Below are 22,265 nucleotides of genomic sequence, written 5' to 3'. Positions count from 1 at the left end.
GAGGAATGATTACAGCAAGAAAAACAGGTTTCAATGTTCATTTGGGCTCCTGACTGTTGTTTTAAGACACAATTGAAAAATTCTGAATCCGTCCTTTAATATGGAGGTGGAGCTAATTTTAGGTGTTTTTCGATGATTTAATCTATAGTAGATCAGATATTATAAACTGATCTCAGCCTGTGTTTTTCCGTTTAAAATTATAACCTCAAACCTTGCAAGTAATTACACTTGTGAAATAAATGTAGTAGAGTTTAAGCAAAAACTAATAGCTGAGTAAATATACTGAGTAATGTACACCAGAAAAACAAAAAACTGAAAAGTGAATGCTGTTTATTTACATGCATTTATCTAAACCCTGCAAAAAACACATTGTAATCAAATTAATCTCCCTGCCTTCCATCAGTGTAAAAAAATGATAAAATGGCTTAAATAAAATAAATAAAGCTTGCAAAGTGATTATAATTGAAATAAAGCTTTAGACTAAATATATTGTTCTGTCTCGGGAACACCGTTGCTTTGATTAATGCTCTATTGTAGCATCTTTTTATTGAACTAATAAATAATAAAAATGTAATGAACCTGTTCATCAAAATGTGATGAAGAGGAGCTGGCTTCAGCTTCTTCAGTCCAGCAGCTGGATAGTTAAGAGAACAGTGTTTACGGAGGTTTTAGTGAGCAAATTAAAGTGACGCTGTAAAAGTGTCAAGTGTCTGTTTATTCTGATAAAGCACTGAAATGAAGAACAGAATATTTATTTAAAGAATACTTGTTTTAATTTGTCATTAAACCCCATGCCTTTAATTAGTTTTATTTTGTTTTAATTATTGTTATTTTAGTTTTGTTTTTGGACACATGTCATGCATTTTTTGGATCAATTAAAGGTCACCACGCAGGGTTTCATTATGATTATGCTGTTTCAGGAAATAGATGGCTAAATTGTACTTCCATACACTTTACAACTTACACACACACACACACACACACAAGGCTTCTATATACACAATGCAGTAAATCATTTGAGAAGTTTCTGATACCTGGTTAAAACTCCTTTAATAGAAAATTCTAATCATGACATAAACAAAACAAGAACCGCGGTGCTGTTACACACTAATTTATATCTTAAATACTTTATCATCACTAGTTTGTAATCGTACATCATTCTACCTTAAAGCATTTTTACCTTTTGAACCAAGATTAAATAGGCTGAGTGAGTGAAATGAGTAAAGTTTTGTCTGTAAAATAATTTTAAAAAAAAAGGATAATTAATAGGAAATGCAAAAAATCAATAAATAAATTATGGCATTTTGATTTATTAGAATGACAATGAACTAAGAGTGAACTGATTATTCTGAGTACAGATGGACGGCATGCAGCAACAAGAGCATACAGGAAGTCATGGCCATGTGAGACACAGTGAACAGTGTGTTGGATTATAACAAAAACCGTTTTACAAAAAAAAACATATTAAAAAAGACAATTTTATACAACGGACACATGTGAAGTTCAAAATATTTGCTTGCTAAAAAAACAAATCAGTATGATCACAGTATTATCAAGTCACTACGTATCAGCAAAGAATGATAAAAAGCATGACAACAATAACAGTCGTCTGTAACTTGAACTGGATTAAGACAGGTGGGACGTTCGTACATATGAAGCAGCACAGAGACAGCTGTTGTATTTTTGGTTGAAATTTGGTCGGAGACGTTGCCATGGAAACAGACGTCTCACAACAAGATCAAACTAAAAATACTTGCTGCAGATGTGCTGCAGTAACGGATTAAAATATAAAATAAATATAAATAATTTCTACCTTCATTAAATCACCTGCTGTCACCAGACTGGTCGGTTATAACTCGATATTCTGCTTTTCATGAAGGAGACGTCGGGTTAGCGGCTCATCAAAGGATCTTTTCCAACTTTCTTTTCAGCAAAAGTAGCATCTCATGTTTTATCCTTGACATTAATTACTAAACTATGTGATTGTGTACAAGGTGAGATATTATTGCTGAAATATTGTCATATAAACGGTTTCACCAAATCAGTTTCTTTTTATTTCTTAATTATCATTATTATAGTAACTAACTGATGAAAAAAACTACTCCATCTGTCTTGTTTTCATGTGGTGACGCTCTGAACCGTCCGGACGTTTCCTCAAGAAAAGCTTCCTGTTTGTTGAGCTGTTTTTATGCTTAACTGTGATTGGCTCAGCTGTTTCAGAGCTATGAGAGCAGCGATGTGATTTGCTGACAGAGTATTTAATAATCATCGTACCTGCTGATCTATATTCACCTTCAAAATTAAAATAATATTTAAATAGTATAATAAGACGTCTCCTCCTTCACGGTGAAGTCCATTCTCAGTGTTTGAGTGCCAGTGTTGTAGTCAAGTCACTAAGTCTCGAGTCCAAGTCACCAAAGACGAGTCCGAGTCATAAGGTTCAGTCTGAGTCAAGTGGCAACCTCTGAGGCTGTAAAATGAAGCCAATGCGGAAGTGCCAAAAACTGCAGTTCCTTGAATGGCCACTTGAGGCTCCAAAAGCGAGTCAATCCCCATAGACCCCCATGTTAAAATGCCCAACTTTACAGCAGAAATAAACATGTTTACAGCCTGGTACAAAAAATGGTTTTGGTCTCTGTAGCTAATTTCCTCTTTCATGACAACTGTACGGGGGGTGAATTTTTTTTATAACTCACCCGTTTAAATTTTATTAAGCCGTAAAGTTCTGCATAATGAAGGACATGGCTGCTTTGAGTGACAGGTCCGCCAGCCGCTAGATGGCTTGTTTCAGCCATTCGGCCCGCCTCTTTGCCCATTTTTGATTGGCTGGGAGTTAGGAAGCGTCACGCACTGCCAAGATGGCGACGGCCGGAGCGGCTCACTTTGAGCTTCAAAACCGCTCTTCAGAAACCAACGGGTGACGTCACGGTAACTACGTCCATATTTTTATACAGTCTATGGTCTGAGTCGAGTTCCAAGATGGTTGAAGACACAGCTGCCATATTGATATTAATGGTGCATCAATTTTCTTTTTTCAATTTTTTAAAAGTCTGACGTACCGATTCCGATTTTTGGCGATTCTGGTTTTCTTTTTAAGAGTTTTTGGGGGGTTTTTTGGACTTAAAAGGTATTACAAATTGCAAACTTTGTGTCTTCTTCACTCACGCTAAAGAACTTCCGTACCAACGACATGTGTGACTGTCTGTGCATGATGTGAACCATAGTGCAGCTATGTGCAGAAAATTTGACGGCAAAAAAAAATCGGATATAGTCCGAGTCCGATTGCAGTCAACGCTCAAGTCCGAGTCGAGTCACGACAACACTGTTGTGTACTGGAGGCTTCAAGTTTCCACATCACACTTGAATATTGAATATTGGACCAGGATGAGCTCAGAGAAACTTTCCTCCTTCAGCAGATAAATGTGATAAAACTGCCGTCCAGTATCAAACATACATCATTCTGCACAGAGAAGCTCAAACATTCAACTGTAAGAACAAGAAAAAAAACTTAACATATTTTTGAATGGAGGGGGACTTTAGACCCCAAAACCACAAACTGTGATCATTTACAAACTAATATCACTGACAAAACAGACTTTTTGATAAGTTAAAGAACTAAAAACATCTATATTTGATTTCACAGTTATTAAAACAAATCAATGCAGACATGCAAACATTGAACAGAGAAGAGGTTTGGTTTGTTGACTGATGAATGATGGCTTTGCATTTACAGATGTCTGTAGTATTAAATTAAATCTATTCCTTCCTGCTCTTCAATTCTATTTGGCGTCACTGTTTGGCCTTTAAATGTTCAGAATCTATTCACATTAAGCTTTTTCCACAATATAAACATATTTCACACAACTCCAAGCCTGTCGTTTTTACAATTTGCCCAAAAAAAAAAAATTTTTCATCTTTTTTTTAACACCAACCTAAAGTCAGAACTACAAACGTTTTATATGAAGACCCACACTATTAATTAAATGACCACACTACAAGCTAACTATATCACAAGAATTTGCTTCTTGTATTCCTGCCAGCACATAAATAATCATATCTATCATGCCTGATACCAACAGTTTATGAAGAATAAAACTTTGTACACAGGAACAAACAAAACCTGCAGAAAACTCTGCAGATCGGAAACAATTTAAAAAGGTGGAGATCCGTACAGAGAAAGAGAGAAAGGGGGCTTCTTTTAAGATTGTGAGCACCTGTGTTGCATTGTAAAAAAATAAATCACTGACACATAAAATAACCTGAATAACATCTGATAGTTAAAAATTACAACATGTACAATACACAAAAAAACTCTACAATTAACGAGAAAAGATTCAGATTATCTCGGGAATGCAGATGTCAATAAATAAAGAGAAAGAAAGAAAGAAAGAAAGAAAGAAAGAAAGAGGTATATAAATAAACAAGAAGGCCTGCAGCCAGTAAACAGCAGGGCCTTGATGTATAATTACTAAAGAAAAAAGGTGTTAACATCATAATATAAATGTAACCTGGATGAGAGTCAGCAGGTAGGTCCGCTGTCAGCTGACTCTTGAATGACAAATGATACAAACGGGCCGATATATACGATTTAAATACAAAAAATAAATAATTAAAAACACAATCAGTGTTTCCCCCGTAATAGTACAGGCCTGGAGGGCCGCCGGGCCGACGAGAACCCCTACCAGGCCAAAAATAACGCCAACAAATATCCATTCATTCGGAAAATCAATGATCAATAACCTCTGTGTTGTTGCCGTGGAAACTCTTGATGTGATGCGAGTGACACTGCTATCAGAGTACCTTTAAATGACAGCAGAGAGAGAGAGTGTGTACGGGATGCAGGTTAGCTAACGTCAGCACTGCGCCGCTTAAAAAGAGAAAAAGCTTTAATAACGCAGGTGACGGACAAACAAATATATCAACGTTTTTGAGAAGCTTATTTAGTCATCCTCTCCTTGTAACCACTTTGTTTTAAGTCTTGATAAACCAAGGAAACAAAAATTTGAATGCAAATCTAAATTGCAGACCGCCTGCTGCGCGACTACGCCAGCCAATGTGTCTCGTCCCTTTAGGCGTTTTTTTTGGTTTCGTACCACCAGGCCTGAAAAACTATTCTAGGGGGAAACACTGACAAACGAGGGAAAAACAACACAAAATGTTCCCATGTTAAAACTAAATTTAAAAAAAAGAAAACAAACGAGCAGCAGTGCATGCAGATATTCTGGTCCTGTATAAAGTAAGGCACCAGAGGTTTCCAAAATTCACTTGGTAGACAGTGTGTTACGTATAAAACAACAAAAAACTCTTCAAGTGTATTAAAGGCAGTCTATGAGAGTGCATACAACAGATACTGGAGTCATGTGGAGTCGTCGCTTTTCAGGCTTCAGTACTGGTCATCTTCTGCAGCAATGGCATCTGTCGAAAAAGGGACAAATTATTCAACCTGAGACTCCAACGCTCTGAAACAAACCACCAACTAAGCTGGAGTGTTTTCATGACCTACACGACCTCACCCTAACCCAACCGGCTGGTTTGAACTACGTCTGGAGTCACAGTGGAGACAAAAACTTAAAAACTCACCATCCTAGACCTGGCTGATGAAACGATAGCGATACGTACCAGCGACAAGTTTCACTCGATAGTTTCACTTCAATGCAAACCGCCATGAAAGCACTAGGACTGTAGTCTGCTGGTCGACTGGTTGATTAGTTGGTCGATATGCTCTCGTCCGACTAAATTCTCATTGGTCGAATAATCTCCGTGTTATTTTCATAAGGAGAAAAGTGCTACATCAACAGCTTTCCAGGATTAATCCATTATTTCCTGCGGCGGGAGGGACAGACTAACAAATTACCTGTGAAAACAACGGCGGTGTATTCAAAACACCCCCGTTGTTTTCACAACTTTGAACTCGCCCAACCTGATGGAGACTGCTGGGTCTAACTGTACTCAACGTTTACTGATTCTGTGTTTCTCCTGTAATAATATCAACGAACCCCCGCCAGGCCAAAAGATATTTTTTTAATGCCAAAAATAACGTAACATATCGATAGCGTAACTAGCGCAGTGCTTAGTATGTTTGCGTAGCGAGCGGGAAAGAGCAGCAGAGAAGTGACGGTGGATGCGAGCGGAGCAGAGGAAAAGGTTAGTAGTAAGTTGTCAGTCTGGCAGTAAATGTACAGCACAGACTACAGTGTGTCACTTAATAAATGCTAAAAAGTCACGTCTGTTGTTTCCCCAAATGCTGGAAAGTGAAGGAGGTTAGCTCCAAAGTTAGCAACAATAGGTTAGCCTAACCTGTAGATGCTAAACGGAGAAACGTGAGTTCACTGTGGACTCGCGACTCATCGATTAGTTGAAGATTATGTACGATTTCAGTCGACCAAGATTTTCTTCAGTTGACTACAGCCCTAGAAAGCACATAACGAACACGCAAAGTTTGGCTGCATGAACAAACCTGAAGCATGCTCCGTCCCCGGCTCATAGCCAGTATGAGCCAGGATATGATATGATTGGCTGTTTAGCCAATTGGGTTGGGAACCACTGATATAATCAGATGTGATCAATAACCCAATCACATGCATTTAATAGCTTAGCAGTCCTACATTAACACTGTTACAAATCTGTACATTAAAGCATGTTTACCTTTGACAAATCCACTCCAGTGAGAGCGTTGACAGACACAGGAAGTTCAGCCAGAAGGCGGTTGACCTCGCCCGTCACGCGGCTGCCCTCCCCGCTGAGGATGACGATCTCATTGGTCTTAGCTAACGGCGCCGCCACCTTGGAAGCAATCTGCAAAAGATAACGGTTAAGTGTTACTTTGAGCAGGATGTATAAAATCTCCTATAAAAAAACAGTTATCACTGATCATGTGAAACGTTACACAACTTGTGAATCATTAAGATGAAGCAGATGTGACCACGGTTTCATAAAAATACTTGTGACCATCTTGTGACCATCTTGTGTTTAGGAATTTGAGGTTGAGAGCTAAATATGGCAACCATTTCAAATATAGCTACATTATGTGTGAAATGCAGCCATGCTAGTATCTTAAAGCTGCTTGTGTGGTGGGATGCTGAGGGATTATATCTCAATGGTTTGTTTAAGTATAAATCCAGAGGTGCTGCTAGACATATTTAACCTTCTGACACAGCTGAGTTAGCTGCTTCCAGTCTTTATGCTAAGCTATGCTAAGCTATGCTAACTGTGTCCAGCAGTAGCTTCATATCTTCTCGACTAACTCTTGGCAAGAATGAGAATAAACCTTCTCAGTATATTGAGTATTGATGCACTGAGGCAGCACAGTGTTTCTACATCTATAATTACTGGTTAGTAAATGTTTAAATTCCTTTTTTTTTATATTTTAGAACAAGATTTATACATATGATATTGTTCATTCCTACAACATTTATATGTTTTTAGTGTGAAATATTAATAGTAAAGAAAAAAAAGGAAGGACATTAACTCTTCTAACTCTTCAGGGCTGAAACCATCAATATTGTTTAATTGTGATCCACATATTCACATATTTAATCCAGTTATGCCGCCATTTCAAATGTTCCTGTTCTTTCCATTTCCAATATACTGTACTTTCCAGTTCCTTGTTATCTGTTTCATTGCTGCAATTCTAAGTATCCTGTATAGATATCTGTTTTCTATTTCTAATGTAAGTTCAGGTGGTGATATACCTAAAATAATATATTTTGGTTCAGGTGCCTGTTTAATTTGGAGAATTTTCATGATAGATGTTATGATACGTTGCAAGAGTGTTTTTAGTAATGCAGCCATCCACCTTCTCCAACAGTCTGTTTTAATGGATATTGTGAATTTTGATTGTACTTTTGCTGCAATAAAAAAATCTTGTGTATATTTTCCATGAGTCCTCCCTCAAATATCTAGAATTTGTTGTTTTATGTATTGCTGGTATTGTATTCTTGGTGTCCATATTATAGTTTTTTGATCATAAATCTTGTTAAAGGATGCTGCTCTTGGTTTCCTTCTCGTTTGTGAAAATGGTTGATATAGTTTCTAAGTTGTAAACGTTTCAATTCATGTACTGACTGAACGTAACCTTGAACTGATTAATGCTTGTTGTAAAAAGCATAATGAATGAACAGGCCAGTGAACTCTGAATAAAAGTTGAGCAAAACTAGAGAAAAGCTGGATGTGCATTATGAAATATTTCATCTATTGGGGCGTTTTTATACTGCAGGACAAATATATGCGTTACCTTCGGGAGGGCCTCGAGGACCAGGGCGGTCTTGGCTGCATCTCCGTACTGCTGGTAGGCTTCAGCCTTCAGCCTCATCTTCTCGGCCTCCGCCTTGCCCACGGCTTCGATGGAGCAAGCCTCCGCCTCACCGATCTTCTTGATCTTCTCGGCCTCAGCCTGAGCTATCAGCACCGTCTTTAGCCTGATGAGGGGAAAGCACACGTGTTAAATGATATATAATTCATCCATATGACATATTTATAACATATCTCACTATAAACCATATGATTTTAAGCTCTAAATGAGTTTTAATCATACAATATCTCCATGTTATGTTTAACAAATGTGTAATGTACTTTCTGATGGCATTACTTAATACATCAAACAATAAACTGTGGCACTGTGACGACGCTGCTGTTGTTAGTAAGGATGCAGGCTGGAGAGATGTAATCGTCCACCATGCTAGCACGTCCTTTAGCAAGACAATAAATCTCTGCCAGATGAGCAGTGATAGAGCTGCTCTGTAGCAACTCCTGACCTCTGACCTCCTTATAAAACAGTGCTGATAAAAATAGAGAATAATCACAAAAGTGGGAGGTGAATGACAGCGATTTACTGCTCTGAAGCTTGTAACACACACAAGTTCTTCTTCACTCCAGAGGATCTTGTGGGTAAGGGTGCGTCGGATCATAAACTGTGACCGTGAAAGGACCAATAAAGTGAGTACAAGTGATCGACAGTATTCTTTCACAGTTTATGATCTGAATTTTTTTTTAAACTGCAGGAACTGACTTTCACATCTCACTCTGCAGCTGTCAAGGAGCTGGGTGAGTGGAGCAGGTGGACCCAGATGCAGAGATGGTAGATATATATGCAGATATATTTTATGAAAAAGCAAAAAAATTCACAAGAACAAACCAGAACGCAGGAGACACAGGTGCACTAACCAGGAACATCGAACAAAAGCAGGACAACTCAACACTATAAATACACAGGGAGTGATTGCAAATGAAACACAGGTGAGACACATGAAATAATCAAAACACAGGAAGTAAAGTGACCAGACACAAGGAGGAAATATTTTCAAAATAAAACAGGAACTAAAGTAAACAAACACAAAAAACACAGGAGGAACACACAGAAAACCAAAACCAGGAAACAAATGCAACACAAATGAAAAGAATCCCTCAAAAAGTCAAACTAAAAACAGAATAAGTCCCGGTAGGACGTGACACCAGCTCATGATAGGTAATATTTACTAAATCTGCCCCAAATGACCTTTAAGGTTGCGACTTATCAATACAGCAGGGTATTTACAAAGACTACTAAATGCTTTTGATGACTTTAAATAAAGTCCTGCTGAATAAGACCTGATACTGTTGTTATTCTGACAGCAACGATAGAAACCAAGAGAAAGTGTGATCTGCTGCTGAACTTGATATTTTCAGCTCGACAAAAAGATCAGAGAATGAATCAGTTATGAAAACTCAACGCGGGAGATTTTCAGTAAAGTTATTTGATAAAATTAATTGGTGGATAAGCGATGATAAATCAGGTGCAGCGGCTACTTGTAATACATTTTGCAAACACATTTACCGATGAAAACCTTGACTGTTCAGCGCCTGAAAAGAGCCACAAATCCTTAAGAAATATCTACCGATATGTTTTGGAACTGAAACTCCCAGTCAGCTGGTATTTCAACACCCAGTTTCTCTTTCCACATTTAACTCACATTCTTTACTGCTCATAAACGGAGGCCGTAAACTCACAATGCATGTTAGCGCTGTGCAAACAACACGGCGGTAATATCACTACTGACGTCACAGATCTCCTTTTCTGTCAACGACAGGCTGAGGACAGAGGAGAGTCTGGACACTTGTGTTATCAGCGACCTTACAGTTTCTACTGGTTGATGATATTAGTTGAAAAGGTTCATAAAAATGACTGAATGTCCCTTTAGCTCATCGGTTCTTACTCACTTTTGTCCCTCAGCCAGCTGCTCCATTTTGTAGGCCTCTGCCTCAGCGGGCCTCTTCACAGTGGCAATGAGCTCCTTTTCTGTCCGGCTGATCTCCTTCTCCTCTATGGTGATCTCCTTCTTCCTCTGCACCACTTGGATCTCGATCTCCTCCAGGCGGATCTTCTGCAGCTCCTTGGCCGCCTGCAGCTCGTACGCCAGCTGGGCCTCTGCTTTCTGAAAACATCAGCACATAGACTCACATTTGACCCCCTAAACATGCTCAAAAACACACCAAGTTTGGCACGCACATCAGGTCTGGTGAAATATTTGATAAAATGTAAAAATTAACCCCTAAAGTGCCAAAATGTGCTCGAGAGCGCCACCTATGTAACTAAAATGGCCGCCACAGCCCGTAGGAATGTCGTAGAGAGATCAAACCAAAACTCAATTATTCGTCTCATCAAGACCTACAAATCATATGCTGACACCCCTGACCTAAATCCAACAGGAAGTCCGCAATTAGCCTTTCAAAATAAGACTTTGCCCCAATTTTGGCCCCCGAACAAACACTATCTCCTCCGAGGGCGTTAATGGTGTCGGCTTCAAACTTTAATACATGACTTATGACACTGTGCTGAAAAAAAGTTGTTAAAAACTTTGTAATAACTCGAACGGTTTGGATTTAATAAGTCCTGAAAGTTGCAGTGCCACATCACAGCTTACAATGTAAACCAATGGGGAGGCATGAACTTTGTGTCAAACAGAGGCTTCTGACATCTAAACTATAAGTCTGACCACTTTCAAACCTGTATCAATGGATTCGCCACGAAATTTCCCACTAAAATATGAGTTTTAATGTAAGATTTGGCCAAACTCATGGGATTTATGAGGAGATTTCACCAGAAGCGTTCTCTAAAATCCTCCTCTCCAACTGCTCCTGGTGATGTCACTCCCTCAGTGCTGTGAAACATTCCGCAATACACACTCATTATAAAATCACAGGAGGAGCAAGAAAAGACTTTAAAACTCACACTCTAATATCTCAAAAACAATAAAAGATAGAAAAAACATGTAAATTCAAGATTTGTAGGTCAAAGTCTCGTGACTCATTTAAAGTTCAAATGAAGTTTGTATCTAAAACTATGTGGAAGCAGTAAATGTTCAAAAAGGTGTGGGTTCGCTCACACTCTCCATTCAAATATATGAGTATTTTTCTGTGTCCAGCTGCAGTTACTTATTGTCTCTACACACCTGACAGTACACATTTCAATCAAACTTTCAAAATAAAAACACACCACACTTATAAGAAATATCCCTCATTTTTAAAAAGCAAAATGATCTGATCCCGACGGGCCAGAGTGCGAGGTCCCGACCAACACTGCTTGCAGCTTTAATTTTATAAATGTTTCCCCAGCGTTCACATATTAGATATGTTTTGTGTCTGGACAATGTTTGGTTGCACATCACGAGTTTGTAATGACTTTAAGTTAGCAGCCAAACATATCTACATCTCACTGATCAAACTGAAACCTCAGGTGCACACCTTAGTGTTGACTTCCTGATTGAAAGAAGCTTTCTGCAGCTCCAGTTCTCGTTTGGAGTCGGCCATCTTGGTGTCAGCCTGGAATTTGACGTCCATCATCTCCTTCTTACATTCTGCTTCCTAGGAGACGACAAAGGAGCAAAACAGTGTTCAGTTGGTTGCTGCGCACAACAGAATCCACACCTCAGAGCCTCCCGCCTGTTAGAGCCTTCTTACCCGTATCCCAGCATCCCTCTCTGCCTCAGCCACACCGATGTCAGCATCCCTCTGGACAGCTGCAGTCTGGGTCTTCCCGAGGGAGCTCAGGTAATCCAGTTTATCGTAGACGTCCTGTGAGAACAGACAAACAGGTCAACTATAAGCTACAGAGCTCATCTTCCTGTAAAATCACAGGAAACTGATGTGCAACTGACAAGAGTTTTGTTTTTTTTAAATATAGAAATACATTTATGGTGTTTGTCAACATAAAGTGAGGCTGTAACAGATCAGTACCTGAGACTAAATTTGTTCCATTTGCCAAAATCCTCTCAATAGTATTTGGTCAAAATACAAACAATTCTCATAAAAAGGCAAGACTGAAGAGAATTTAAGTGATCATTTCCATGAGCACTGCAAATAGCCACCACAGAGAGAAGATGTTAATCTGTTTTTAAATGTATTCTTAATTGTTTTTTATTACTAAAAAAGGAAGAAGAAAAGTCTTTGGGGAAATATCAGAAATGCTCCTTTTTATCTCACCCAGGTGATATCAGAGTGTCGGTGTCACACCGTAGAGAATGAGAGACTAAGTAAGTAGGATACTGAAGAGTAAGAACCACACCAGCATCTAACAGGGGCAGAGTTACGTTTGCAGGTATGTTTACATGCTGTTTAATGTGCTGCAGCTGAGCAGCTAATTAGCTGACGTTAGCGGAGCAGTTTTCCCCGGTGAATGTTTGTTCGGTGTGGCTCGTTCAACAAGCTAATCTGCAGGACAAGACGTGTGTTCATGTCTGTAAGTGAGATAAGAAGGAGACTTTAGCAGGAAAGTTAACGAGGGTTGTTGTTCAGAGTCTGTGGTTTTTGTGTTGTGTAGCCGGATGCAATCAGGCTCAGTGTGACCGTCTGCTCGGATGTTACTGCCTCACTGGCTGTATTCAAATACGGTTTCCATCAAACTAACACAAAGCTATGGGGTGCCATCATGAAAGCAAAAAATATAAAAATATAAAATTCTCCCTTTTGGTTTCTGATGTTTTCACCAAGGAGAATTCACCACAAGTGATTAACAGAGCAGATATGTTTGCTGTAGCAGACAAATAAGTGCAGTTTAATTTCACATCACACCTTGTATCTGTCTGTGGAAACAGCTTATTGATTCCCGTCCCTGCACTTTAGAGTTGCTGGCACAAGATAAGGCCTCTTTAACTGGAAGTGTTGACAGCGCTGTCTGATTAGTAGCAAATAATAATTACACCAACAACAGACAAACTGTTACAAGTGTTTTGATGATTTGAATCTGACTGGAAAACATGAAAAAAAAAAACATTAAGACAACCCAGAAACGCCACGATGCCGTAATGATCCAACTGGTTCTAACGCATCACAGAAACCATCTCGACCTGGACTAATTGATGTGATGGAAATGGACTGTGGGTTTGCAGCAAAGCATTATGGTCAGCCGCTGTGTCTGCACAGCACTTCAATTAGAACTAATGAACAACAGGAACATGATATGAGAGTCTCCAGCCGGTCAGACACACGAAACCCAGCAGAGATTTCTTCTCTAATACACAACAGCCTGAACTATGTTACATTATATATATATATATATATATATATATGGTATATATAGTTATATTAAAACACAAAACTATGTGCCCCAGTAGCCTTCAGCTTAACACACATACCACATAACATCTATGGTTCAAGTCCAGCCATGGATCTGTGTTTCCTGCACTTTGAACTATCAAATAACCAAAAATAAACCTTAAAAATAATAATAATACAAAACTACATACATAAAAACTAGAAGTTGGCTGTTGACTGATGTTTGACCACTACAGTACTGCTTAATGTTTAAATACACACTGTATTTTTATTACAACATTAGAGACATACAAAGACCTGAACTTCTCATCAGTTCCAGTAGGGATAAATTGATAAATTTTCCCTCCAGAGGTGGAAAGCTGAAATTTCCTATAGTCCCAACTGAAGTGCTGAAGATTTTAGGCAAGTGATAATTATGTGAAGCGGTAGAATTATGAATAATAAATGACACCTGTCTGCAGCTCCTGCGTTTCTAAACCACACAGGTAAAGAACACAACTTGAAGGCTCTTTGCGGCCTGAATGCCACATACTCGACTTTTAAAATGTCCACAGAAATTGCTTAAACCACTCGTATAGCTTAATCCAATTCTATTCTCTCCATTCGTATAATCATTTTAGTCCAAACAGTCTTATCTTAACCAAATTATGGCTAAATACACTGTTTCCATCTCTGTTTTCACACATGCTCAACAAGCACGTGTGCTGGTTTCTTCTTGGATCGAGGCTGCAGGTCACTTTCAGTACATGATGTTTTTCTCTTTGTACTGGAGAGAATTTTCTTATTTTGACGTTTATTTCCTCAAGGAAATACATCAACATTTTCTTTGGGTACTCTTACTAGCCACTGTCAGAGCAGCAGGTTTTGTTGCCGTAGCTTCTCACAGCAACTTAAACTCACCTTAATGGTAAAGCTGAGAATCTCGATGCCCATCCTGCCCACATCTGGAGCTGCGACCTCCCTTACCAGTTTAGCAAACTGGTCCCTGTCCTGATAGATCTGCTCTACAGTCAAGGTACCTGCAGAAGAGAGACTTTTATGTCAGACCGAGCGCAGCGAACCCGCAATCCTTTAACTGGAGCGACAAATGTCAAAGAGAGTCATTATGTTTAATGTGAAAACAATATGCTTCCATGACTGAAATGCAGTGGAGGCAAAACAGTAAAGAAATCAAACTGAAATAAAAATATGTCACAAACCAGTCTAGAGCCGAAACGATTAGTCATTCATTTGATTTTTCTGTCGTTTGTTGATCGACAATCTTAAGTAATTTTCAAGAAAAAAATGTCAAAGATTTCCAAGTTTCAGCTCCTCCAATGATTTTATATCATTGTAAACTGATGGTCGGACAAAACAAGGAATCTTAGAGGCCAAATGAAGCCAAAACAAGTACTTTATTTACACTGTCAGAAAACCACAAGCAATTCAGGTGTGTAAATCTGAACAAACACAGCGTTAAAATGATATTAATGTCCGTACCTAGAATGGAGCGCAGATGTCCCTCCAAGGTCTGAAGAACCACAGCTTTGATTTCCATCACTGATTTCCCCAGAAACTGCTCACAAGCTATTGCCAGCAAGTCGTGCTCCGTCATGACTTTGACCTGAAGAAGACACAGTGACGGACCAAACTCTAAACATCATAGCAATAATGTGACACAAGCAATCAACCACAATAAACCAGAGTCTGAACTTGGCAAGATTTTTTCAAAACGTGGCAAATTCCAAGCCGAGGCCACAGAGAAGACATTAAGATGTGGTTTTACCTGAGCCACACCTGTGACAGTGATGGCAACCCCCTCTGCTGTCTCCACATCCTCACATCTGGGCTGCAGAGTCATGATCTCCAGGGTTATCCTACAGCGAGACGAAAGCACATTTACAAGGCGGTGAAGAGAGAGATATATATATGGAGTAAAGGAGCAAGCTGTGGGTGAAAGCAAGGTGCTGCACTTGTTTGAGAGAGAAGTTCAATCCCTGCCTGCTTCCTCACCTCCACACACCTGGCCAATCACTGTGTGAAGTGGGTTTGCTTCTTAGATTGTGTAGATAGGTGATGCCTTTCCAATTCTGACATCAGAAAAAAAAAATCTATGGTTCAAGATCCTTAAATACAAATATTTTCTGGTTTCTTTACTCTTCAATGACAGTAAACTGAATATCTTTGGGTTGTGGACTGTTGGTTGGGACAAAACAACATTTGAGGACGTCACCTTGGGAAACAAGTGACATTTTTCACCATTTACTGACATTTTATGGCCCAAACAACTAATCCATTAGTCAAGAAAATGATTGACAGATTAATCGATAATGAAAATAATCGTTGATGAATAATCGGCACGTGTTAAAGTTCAGTCAGACTGAACTGGAAATAAATGGGGGGCTTTAAAGCAGAGTCCACACACACAGCTGTCTGCTGTTAACCTTCCATTTTGCTGGCAATTAAGTATTAACACATAAATCAAATTACTGGACATTACAACCGTGCGTTACAGTGCTGTGGAATTTGAAAACGCTGTGATAAAGTGTTTGATCTGCTTTGTTCTTACACCCTCTTTTGTTGCAGCATTTCCCACAAACACAAGCAGAAATCAACCAGCTGACGACAACTACCGCCATGTGTATCTATGTGTGTGTTAAGGTTATTCCCTGGTTGCCACAGTAGGTGGCAGCATATTGGACAGCAGCATATGGAGACGCATATGTAGAAGAAGAGGCAATTACTCTTCAGGTGTGCTGCTTACCGGGAGAAGCACACAGTTTTTTGACCGCCGTTTAGAGGCTAATCTTTAAGCCTTTTTTAAAAATTTGTTATTGGTGTAAGTGTGTGTATAGCAAAGGCTGTACTGGTAAACGGTAATAAATACATCTTAAGCACAAATCCACAGATGTTTGATTTACTACATGGAGCCGCCGCATGACGACGTGTCAATTACATATCTCGGTAACAGCCCCTCACTGTGGCTTAGGTTTTTTTTTTTGTTTTGTCGAAATCAAGTCACTACATACCGCTAAAACTTTACCTGAGAAATGCACTTTGTGTTGTGATGCTACATTAAGAGGACAGTGCATATTTATCAAACACACTACACAGCATGTGTCTATAGTAGGCAGAGAAGGAAAAAGACAATTGAAACTGCATCAGAAACATCTTTACAACACTGAGTGTGTCACTAGGCAGAATCTGGTAGAACAGCTTTCATCCTCTTGCTTACTTGCTGACTGTCTCTTTAAAAACCTTGGTCATTTTATCCGAATGAGTGTGAAACAAAGGGCTTTTAATGGTATAATCCACTTAGTTGTGATGAGTAGCACTTGCTGGCACAAAAGCATTTCGAGGAGCTAGTGAAAGGTCAACTCCATTTCATGATAACATAAATGGACTTTGCTGCTTATACAACACTCACACTTATACTCACCTTTTGGTGTCTGAAATGAGCCACCAAGCCCAGGCCCAGCCTCCCACGACGTAGGTCTTATCATCAGAGCCACAACAAGCACCTGAGGGAACAAAACGCTTCCAATAAGACAAGACTTCATAATGTCATAATGATGCATTCCCAGAGAAAAACCTACATAATCCAATAACATATCAAACTGTAAGGCGGCAAACCAAAACTTAGAAATGATGAATGTAAACTTCGACCTCATTTGAACAGTCTTCTGCTTTATTCAACATGTATTTAATTTGTTTCAAAGCCCAGTTTTTGTCCAAACCATTGGAAAAAAACTGAGAACTGGGTTGGGTGGTTCACATCCTGCGGATCATTTAATTAAAACATACTTATGAGTATTATATTCAATTTCTGCCAAGACTGTTCCGCTAGACGCAACTTAATTCGACACACTGCACCTTTAAATAAATAAATGTGCTGTCCCTTGTTGGTTGAGGCTGAATTACCAACCAGGCAAAGTGTGCAACCGTCTACAGACCCCCAGGGATCCCAGAGGCCCAGGTTTACTCCATATCATTTGGGTTTACATCATTTCTTTATTGCAAATTTGTTAGAAATTTGCACCACTGTTTTTTCGTCTAACCAACAATCAAAAACCCAAAGATGTTGAGTTTATTATCATGGAAAAACAGGGGGAAATGAGCAAATATTGACATTTGAGCAGCTGTGAGTTTTTGGCATTTTTGAGTTAAAGAATTATTTAAATTAATTTCTGTACTGCCATGCATAACGGGGGTCAATAGGATCCCCAACAAAAACCTTTTTCCCCAGGGGGTAGGAGGTTAAACCAACCATGACAGTAGTTTATTGTAAATGTCTTACATCAAATTCTTCTCTTTTCTTTATCAGAACTGAGAGTCTAAACATAGAAGGTGTCTTACAGGTGTCGTACAGATTTTAAAACCTTTTGAGGTAAACTTTGTCATTACTGATTTGGGGCTATATAAATAAAAATTACATGACTTGCAAAGAGACAATATTTCCTAACTGCACCAAAGAAGTCATAAATTTAGTACCTTACCACATATAGCCTATTTGACTCTATTTCCTGGGGTCTATAAAGCAAGGACTCTCTGTCAGTCTGTATGTATGTATGTCCTTCACATATCTCAAGAACCATTTATCTGATCTACTTCACATTTGCTGGCTGTATTGCTGGGGACCCAAGGACGTGCTGCTAAATAAACAAGCGATCAGCGAGCCGCTCAGCTCTGCAGCAGCAGCGGGGCGGGGCTCCAAGGCTCTGTGATTGCATGTCATGAGCACAGACGGAGATCAGAGCTGTACAGCAAGTCAGAGAAAAGTATTTTCAAATGGCATGCTTGGACACCTTCAATATGAATAAACTTTGAATAAACAAGCGAACAGCGAGCTGCACGGCTCTGTGTCTGAGTGTGGAGTTTCTCTGCGTCTCTCTGAATCTGGAAATGAATTTGGACCAGTGTGAGTGGATACTTTGTACTCAGGATAAAGTTTGATGATTTGGAAATTGCATAGGGCCTAACTGGAAATGGCTAAATGACATGTGTAATAGTCAAATCACCAAAAAAACTACTGAAAATGATGAATGTGAGTGTTCGTTAAACCCTCAAGTCCCTGCATGAAATGTTTTCCCCCAAAAAATATTTATGCTTCTGATTTTTTTGTACTCCATGATATTAAAACCATAAGCATGAGCACAGCCGGCAATCAGAGCTGTACAGCGAGACAGAGAAAAGTTTTTTCTCATGGCGTGCTCTAAAAAAGAGAAAAGTAGACAGCGAAAACACAGCTTTTAATCACTCCTCATATATGTCTCATATGTCATATAGGCACATATACCCATTCAAATGACCCAAACTGAAGCCACAGAGAAGATATGATCTAAGAGCCCAATATGATCAATCCACATTATTTTCAAAAGCTCTCTGTTATGTATTTTATTTGTTATGCATTATTATTGTGATTAAGTGCAGCCCTCATTATACCTGAAATGAGAAAAGATTCACTATGACAGCACTTAACATCTGTTTGTAACAGAATGGTAGTTTCTTTAATGTTGGTATATATATACTGATTCACACCTCACATCACCAGTGTTAATTTCTCTATGAAGCAGCAATCGGCCCGTTCTGAACGGAAACCGCATTAGTTATAACAAAGAGTTGATGGGAGGATGAGACAACCCGCCCCCTTTAAAGATCACTGTCCTGGGCCTGAACACAGCTGTCCTATTACAGTTATTATTACAGTAGCTATTCACACAAGCTGTTCGGGGTTTTGTTTTTAATTACAACTGACGTTAAAACCGCAGCTGCGCGTCTTTACTGATTTATAAGCAGCTCAGCAGAGCATCCACATAAACACCAGATACCGTATTTACCAGTTAAAACGCAGTCTATCTGTGATTACATACACTTATTAACAGTAAATAAAAGCTTTAACGTCTCACCGTCTAAAAACCAGTGAGAAAGATAAACCTCAGATATATACAGTGTGTTAGTCTGTTTGCCAGTTAGCGCCTGACAGCAGCTAGCAGCAGCTACCGTTAGCTCCTATAATGACAGCTAGCTGGCTCCGTTAGCCGGTAGTCGGTTCACCTACCGGACACCACCAACGCTTCGTTCGGCCCCACAGTTAAACAGTTCCCCATGTTGACTCGAGATGGAGAGAAACCAGCAAACAACGGGATCCTTTACGGAGTTTGGATGATGTGAATTAAGGATGTTCACGTCCTGCACGACGTCACCAACAACACACATACAGCCCCACCTGACGTCTTCTTCTTCTTTGGTTTTATTACTTGTATGAGCTGTAACTCCCCCTAGTTCAGAGTTGGATTTTTTGTTTGTTTTTTTACTCTTCTTCTGCAACCCCTCAAATGAATATTTTTTTATATTTTGTATAGGATGATTTTGTGGAAGAAATTGTGACTGTTTTATAACAGTTTCCGTTACTTCCTGTTGATACATTTAATGTATTGCAGTTCAACACTGCGGCCACTAGAGAGAAGTGATTCTTAAAATTCTCAGGTCAACCTCCACCAACAACAGTTTATGTTCTTAAGCACCTGAGCATTCACCTAAAATAAAGGAGGAAATCGTTATAATAATTAATTAGCAAGTAATTTTGAAATCATGAATGGAGTGTTCAAGCTCGAATGGATTCAGTCCTTTGTTATTTATTGTGTCAATTTATTGTGGTTCTCTATTCCTCCCCAATATTCTATAATTAGGATGTGTTGAAATTCTTAAACTGTGACTTTAAGTTATCTAGAAACATTCGCTCTACTTTTTTTTTCATTTAATTTTCATAAATATTTTATTATCTGCAACAAAGATTCTACTGTGTGAATCAACATTTGTTATTCAATTCAATTCAAAGGGCTTTATTGGCAAGAAGGTTTAAAGAACAAGGTTGCCAAAGCATCAAAATACAATTTGTCCTAATATTTGGACAGTACACGATAACAGTAATATGAACATTATAATATGTGTGTGTGTGTGTGTGTGTGTGTGTGTGTGTGTGTGTGTGTGTGTGTGTGTGTGTGTGTGTGTGTGGGTGGGTGTGCCCTGTCTTCTTCTCCTAAGAGTATTTTTAATTTTGAGAGGTCATTAAACTCTTTGAAATCTGAAATTACAGAGCTGAACTTGTTAAAGGAAATGTTATTTCATTGAATATTTTACATTCTAGTTTTGTTTTTGTTTTGTTTTCAATTTGAATGCCGAATGAATCTGGCTCCAACAAAGATATAAGATTAATAAAATAAAGGACAAAAGATTTGTTTACATGTTACATGTTGCCCTCCAGTGGTCACAGTGAAGAACTGCAACATATTTAATTTGTCATGCAAGCGTCCATGCGGACATAACATACTTCAGTTTCCAGTGAATTATTTTAAAATAAAAGGACGGAACAGAAGCAATTAAAAGTTAATTAGAAATCATGAATAAGTAATTATAATTGCTTGCTAGAGTGTAACAGTTAGAAACGTCAACACCCGATTCTGAAGTGGGAATAATAAAGACATTTATAGTCATTATCTGTGTTAATGTACAAACAAGCATTGAACTAATATTATTAACATGGACAATGTATACTCAGCAAATTAAAAATGAATATCATACTTATGATTATATCTTAAGTCTCTATTTTTAGTTATTCTATTTTTTTTATATTTGATTAAGTCTATTTAGTTATTGTATATAATTTATTCTTTAATGGTATTTGTTTCTTTTACCTCCCTCATTGTTTTTGCATTTTGATTCATGTCAGGCAGCTGCTTTAATCTTCCTTTGGGATTAATAAGTATCTGCTTACCTACAAAAAGCCTGTAACCTTTCTACTTAGAAAGGCTTTTTCATCTGAATTCTTATTACTATTTTCTTTACGCTGTGTGTTCTATGTTATTAATACTGTAGCACTTTGAGTTTCAATATGAATGAAAAGTGCAAAGTACAAGTTAAATGTCTTATTATTATTATTATTATTATTATTATTATTATTATTAGATAATCATGATTTTTTACTGCCCTTCAGCAGTCACAGTCAGGAACTGCAATATATTAAATTAATAAAACTCATGTCAAACAAGAAATTATGTTAAAATAACATAACTTCCAGTGGACACTTTCAAAATACAGCAATCAAACCGCAGCAATCAAAAACTGAAATGACTGAGTGGTGAACTAACTGTCATCCATGAGAAACTGACGAGGGGCCGCGTCAACGTTTAAGGCAAATGTCAAATGATGAAAGCAGCTACATATCATGTTAAAGTTACGGTTAATGGTCTGTAGAGTCTCACTGGAAGGCAGGATCAGTGCTGGTGCCCTCCAGCAGCCACAGGGAGGAACTGCAACACATTAAATCAGTCAAACCTTCGCTAATATGGATAGCATATTTTCATTTCTGGTGAATCCTTTCAAAATACAGGGGCAAAACTGAAGACATCACAAGCGGCAACCTCTGGGGCTGTAAAATGAAGCCAATGCGGAAGTGCCAAAAACTGCAGTTCCTTGAATGGCCACTTTAGGCTCCAAAAGCGAGTCAATCCCCATAGACCCCCATGTTAAAATACCAACTTTACAGCAGAAATAAACATGTTTACAGCCTGGTACAAAAAATGGTTTTGGTCTCTGTAGCTAATCTCCTCTTTCATGACAACTGTACGGGGGGTGAATTTCTTTATAACTCACCCATTTAAATTTTATTAAGCCGTAAAGTTATGCATAATGAAGGACATGGCTGCTTTGAGTGACAGGTCCGCCAGCCGCTAGGTGGCTTGTTTCAGCCATTCGGCCCC

The 22,265-nt window shown here is 38.6% G+C and overlaps 2 protein-coding genes across 4 annotated transcripts in view; one reads left to right on the top strand and one right to left on the bottom strand.

The window, feature by feature from the left end:
* The first annotated feature begins 2,887 nt into the window (after window positions 1-2,887).
* The window catches only part of LOC122984435 (rhomboid-related protein 4-like), a 30,732-nt gene continuing 11,354 nt past the window's right edge, over window positions 2,888-22,265 (top strand). The window contains exon 1 of the mRNA XM_044354892.1: window positions 2,888-2,928. The gene's annotated coding sequence lies outside the window, so the exon portion shown is untranslated. The remainder of the gene's footprint in view (window positions 2,929-22,265) is intronic.
* LOC122984434 (flotillin-2) lies at window positions 2,893-21,849 on the bottom strand. Of its 3 annotated transcripts, XM_044354888.1 has the most exons (12): window positions 21,654-21,846; window positions 16,946-17,027; window positions 15,520-15,596; window positions 15,293-15,383; window positions 15,007-15,130; window positions 14,428-14,546; window positions 11,935-12,048; window positions 11,719-11,838; window positions 10,195-10,409; window positions 8,234-8,417; window positions 6,646-6,795; window positions 2,893-5,415 (listed from the first exon to the last, which is right to left on the bottom strand). In XM_044354888.1, the coding sequence occupies exons 4-12, from the start codon at window positions 15,365-15,367 to the stop codon at window positions 5,377-5,379; spliced, it is 1,140 nt and encodes a 379-aa protein (XP_044210823.1). In that variant the 5' UTR covers window positions 15,368-15,383; window positions 15,520-15,596; window positions 16,946-17,027; window positions 21,654-21,846; the 3' UTR covers window positions 2,893-5,376. The 3 variants fall into 3 exon arrangements, with proteins under 3 accessions (XP_044210823.1, XP_044210821.1, XP_044210822.1); XM_044354886.1 differs by lacking the exon at window positions 15,520-15,596 and having other exon boundaries at window positions 21,654-21,849; XM_044354887.1 differs by lacking the exons at window positions 15,520-15,596; window positions 21,654-21,846 and adding an exon at window positions 19,565-19,820.

Source organism: Thunnus albacares, chromosome 6 (assembly GCF_914725855.1).
Source record: "Thunnus albacares chromosome 6, fThuAlb1.1, whole genome shotgun sequence".
Taxonomy (NCBI): Eukaryota; Metazoa; Chordata; class Actinopteri; order Scombriformes; family Scombridae; genus Thunnus; species Thunnus albacares.
Note: the sequence above shows the minus strand (reverse complement) of the source record. Positions and strands in the feature narration are given on the sequence as shown.

What these genes read in the sequence shown, in the direction of transcription:
- LOC122984434 (XM_044354886.1), bottom strand. Translation starts at nt 21,732, where the DNA reads ATGATATGTAGCTGCTTTCATCATTTGACATTTGCCTTAAACGTTGAC. An exon ending in CTGTCACAGGTGTGGCTCAG is followed by an intron (nt 15,131 to 15,292) that starts GTAAAACCACAT and finishes TGTCTTCTTCAG; the next exon opens with GTCAAAGTCATGACGGAGCA. An exon ending in AGAGGGATGCTGGGATACGG is followed by an intron (nt 11,839 to 11,934) that starts GTAAGAAGGCTC and finishes GTCGTCTCCTAG; the next exon opens with GAAGCAGAATGTAAGAAGGA.